The sequence below is a fragment of the Camelina sativa genome, chromosome 19 (assembly GCF_000633955.1).
Source record: "Camelina sativa cultivar DH55 chromosome 19, Cs, whole genome shotgun sequence".
Taxonomy (NCBI): Eukaryota; Viridiplantae; Streptophyta; class Magnoliopsida; order Brassicales; family Brassicaceae; genus Camelina; species Camelina sativa.
In genome coordinates this window covers 7,769,591-7,772,663 of record NC_025703.1, presented here as the reverse complement: position 1 = coordinate 7,772,663, position 3,073 = coordinate 7,769,591, and the positions used below count along the sequence as shown (strand labels likewise).

The window sequence follows — 3,073 nt, the reverse complement described above, 5'->3', positions numbered from 1 at the left end:
TGCTATCATCTTCTGATGATATGCTCATAAAGCTTTGGGACTGGGAAAATGGTTGGGCTTGTACTCAGATATTTGAGGGACATTCACACTATGTGATGCAAGTGGTATTCAATCCAAAAGACACCAACACTTTTGCCAGTGCATCGCTTGATCGTACCATAAAGGTGTGAAAGAGGTCAATGCGCTTAGATTAATGGTTTAGTCAGTACAAAGTGCTTTAATAAGTGTTTGCTCAGACTTTTTTTCATGCTTGTTCATCTTCAGATATGGAATCTCGGTTCCCCAGACCCAAATTTTACACTGGATGCTCATCAGAAAGGAGTCAACTGCGTAGACTATTTCACAGGGGGTGATAAACCTTACTTAATTACTGGCTCTGATGATCATACTGCTAGGGTATGCTTCCGGTTAAGATTCCTATATGTGCTTTGCTTCCCCTGTGAATTATGTATTTGCAGATCATTTACTTGTGGTACTTTTTCAGGTATGGGATTATCAAACCAAAAGTTGTGTCCAGACGCTAGATGGGCACACACACAATGTATCTGCCGTATGTTTCCATCCTGAGCTTCCGATAATAATCACAGGTTCTGAGGATGGCACTGTTCGCATTTGGCACTCCACGACTTACAGGTATTTTCACCTAAAATTATTTCTGTCAAAAGACATAACAATAATATGGTTTAGGTCTTTAACACTCATGACTCAACTAAACCATGTTCACATGGGGTTCTTTCTTGTATACATTTTCACCATAGGTTTGCTTTCTCTTTTGGTCGTTTGATCTGTTATTTTCAATCTTATATTTCTTTTTCAGGCTAGAAAACACATTGAATTATGGTCTCGAGAGAGTCTGGGCCATTGGTTACATCAAAAGTTCGCGGCGGTGAGTTCTGCTCCCTACTTAATGATTTTTCGAATTATGATCGAGGGGTAGATGTTCTCTATAGATAGAATATTTGATTTTGTCCTTTTTGTAGCTAGATTTCCTCTGAAATTGACGATTTGGATAGATAAGGTCACTCAGAGTAGCTAGGAGCTTTTGAGGGATCAGTGTTTAGACCTTTTTCAACTGATCATACAGGACCATCAACGACGCATGTGTTTGTATTTTACAGGGTTGTGATTGGATATGATGAAGGAACCATTATGGTTAAACTTGGACGAGAAATTCCTGTCGCTAGCATGGACAGTAGCGGAAAAATTATATGGGCTAAGCATAATGAAATTCAAACTGCAAACATCAAAAGTATTGGTGCAGGTTACGAGGTCTAGCTCTGATTTTGTAACTCTTGTATTCTGGCATGGGAAACCTGTGCCCCTTAACTATTTATTTGTTTGCCTGATGAGTTTAAGCTTCATTTCTCTCTACCTTAGGTTACTGATGGAGAAAGACTTCCCTTGTCTGTTAAAGAGCTGGGGACCTGTGATCTTTATCCACAAGTGAGCGTTACTACACAACACCATTCAAAACTTTTTCTGTAGTGTTGAACTATTATAGGATCTTTGGGTAAACATTTTTGGTGCATGTCCCACTTAAATGGGTGTGATGGACATGAGCATTGAAGTATTGGTGGGTATCACTAGGAGCCATGCTTCAGCTAGATCTTAAGTTTTTATGGTTATTTAAAACAATTTTATATTTAAAATGAAGCGTTAATAGATGATAATTTGAAACTATGTATCATATGAAGTCCCAAGAGTGTGGTTCAGAATAATCATCTCTTGTATCTCATATGTAGCCATTTTAACTCTCAGAGCTTGAAGCACAACCCTCATGGGAGGACTGTCGTTGTTTGTGGTGATGGAGAGTACATAATCTACACATCTGTAGTTTGGAGAAATAGATCTTTCGGGTCTGGGCTGGAATTTGTTTGGTCATCCGAGGGGGAATGTGCAGTTAGAGAAAGTTCATCAAAGATAAAGATATGCAATAGAAATTTCCAGGTTTGCTATTCTCATTGTGGTCTTACTTATACAATTTTGTTAGAGTGCGATTCTAGAAACTGCAGATGTTTGCAACAGAGACAGCTATTGCTGGGTCTGCTGTATTAATAAAAGGTGGTGTTTTCAGGAAAGGAAGAGTATTCGGCCTACTTTCTCAGCTGAGAAGATCTTTGGAGGAACCTTGTTGGCAATGTGTTCAAATGATTTTATCTGCTTTTATGATTGGGCTGAATGCAGGCTGATTCAACAAATTGATGTCACAGTAAAGGTATCCCAGTTAACTTGTCTCTGTTATGAGAAGTTAGCATTCATCACGTTTTTCAATTCTCTCTCTTTACATTTTATTTTTAGATGGAATTTGTCCCCATTTGCGTATTTACTAACTCTTTAGTGCTCCCACGAAAAATCTGCAGAATCTGTATTGGGCTGAAAGTGGTGATTTAGTAGCCATTGCTAGTGATACGTCATTCTATATCTTGAAGTACAATGTGAGAATCCGTTCAACCTCAAATTTCCAGCTATATATAGTCACTTTCGTGGATTGTCCAAAAGCTTACCCTGGTGTTCCTCTTGCTGTTACAGCGTGACTTGGTTTCCTCGCATTTTGATAGTGGAAAACCAACTGATGAGGAGGGTGTTGATGATGCTTTTGAGGTTCTCCACGAGAACGATGAACGTGTCAGGACAGGTATATGGGTTGGGGACTGCTTCATTTACAACAACTCTTCTTGGAAGCTTAACTATTGTGTTGGAGGCGAGGTACCCAAGAGTGTATTTTGATTTCTAATGATATTTATGAGCTACATTATATCTTAGCTTCTAATATACTTATGGCAGGTAACCACAATGTATCATTTGGACCGCCCAATGTATTTGTTAGGCTATATGGCCAACCAAAGCCGGGTGTACTTGATAGACAAAGAATTCAAGTACGTTTCTTTATTTGTGTTATATTTCAGACTGTTTTATAATGCATACATAATTTGATGACGTATTTCACCTTTTTATGGGAATGCAGTGTCGTAGGATATACCCTGCTGCTTAGCCTGATTGAATACAAGACTCTTGTGATGCGAGGCGATTTGGATAGAGCCAATCAGATTTTACCTACAATTCCTAAAGAGCA

At 38.8% G+C, this 3,073-nt stretch overlaps 1 protein-coding gene across 1 annotated transcript in view; it reads left to right on the top strand.

Moving 5' to 3' along the window:
* Positions 1-2,992, top strand: part of LOC104767546 (coatomer subunit beta'-3-like) — a 4,950-nt gene extending 1,958 nt beyond the window's left edge. The window contains exons 6-17 of the mRNA XM_010491557.1: positions 33-164; positions 265-396; positions 485-633; positions 818-886; positions 1,119-1,269; positions 1,378-1,443; positions 1,759-1,947; positions 2,075-2,215; positions 2,361-2,435; positions 2,530-2,635; positions 2,785-2,876; positions 2,966-2,992. Of these exons, the coding sequence (XP_010489859.1) occupies positions 33-164; positions 265-396; positions 485-633; positions 818-886; positions 1,119-1,269; positions 1,378-1,443; positions 1,759-1,947; positions 2,075-2,215; positions 2,361-2,435; positions 2,530-2,635; positions 2,785-2,876; positions 2,966-2,992 (1,329 nt within the window). The remainder of the gene's footprint in view (positions 1-32; positions 165-264; positions 397-484; positions 634-817; positions 887-1,118; positions 1,270-1,377; positions 1,444-1,758; positions 1,948-2,074; positions 2,216-2,360; positions 2,436-2,529; positions 2,636-2,784; positions 2,877-2,965) is intronic.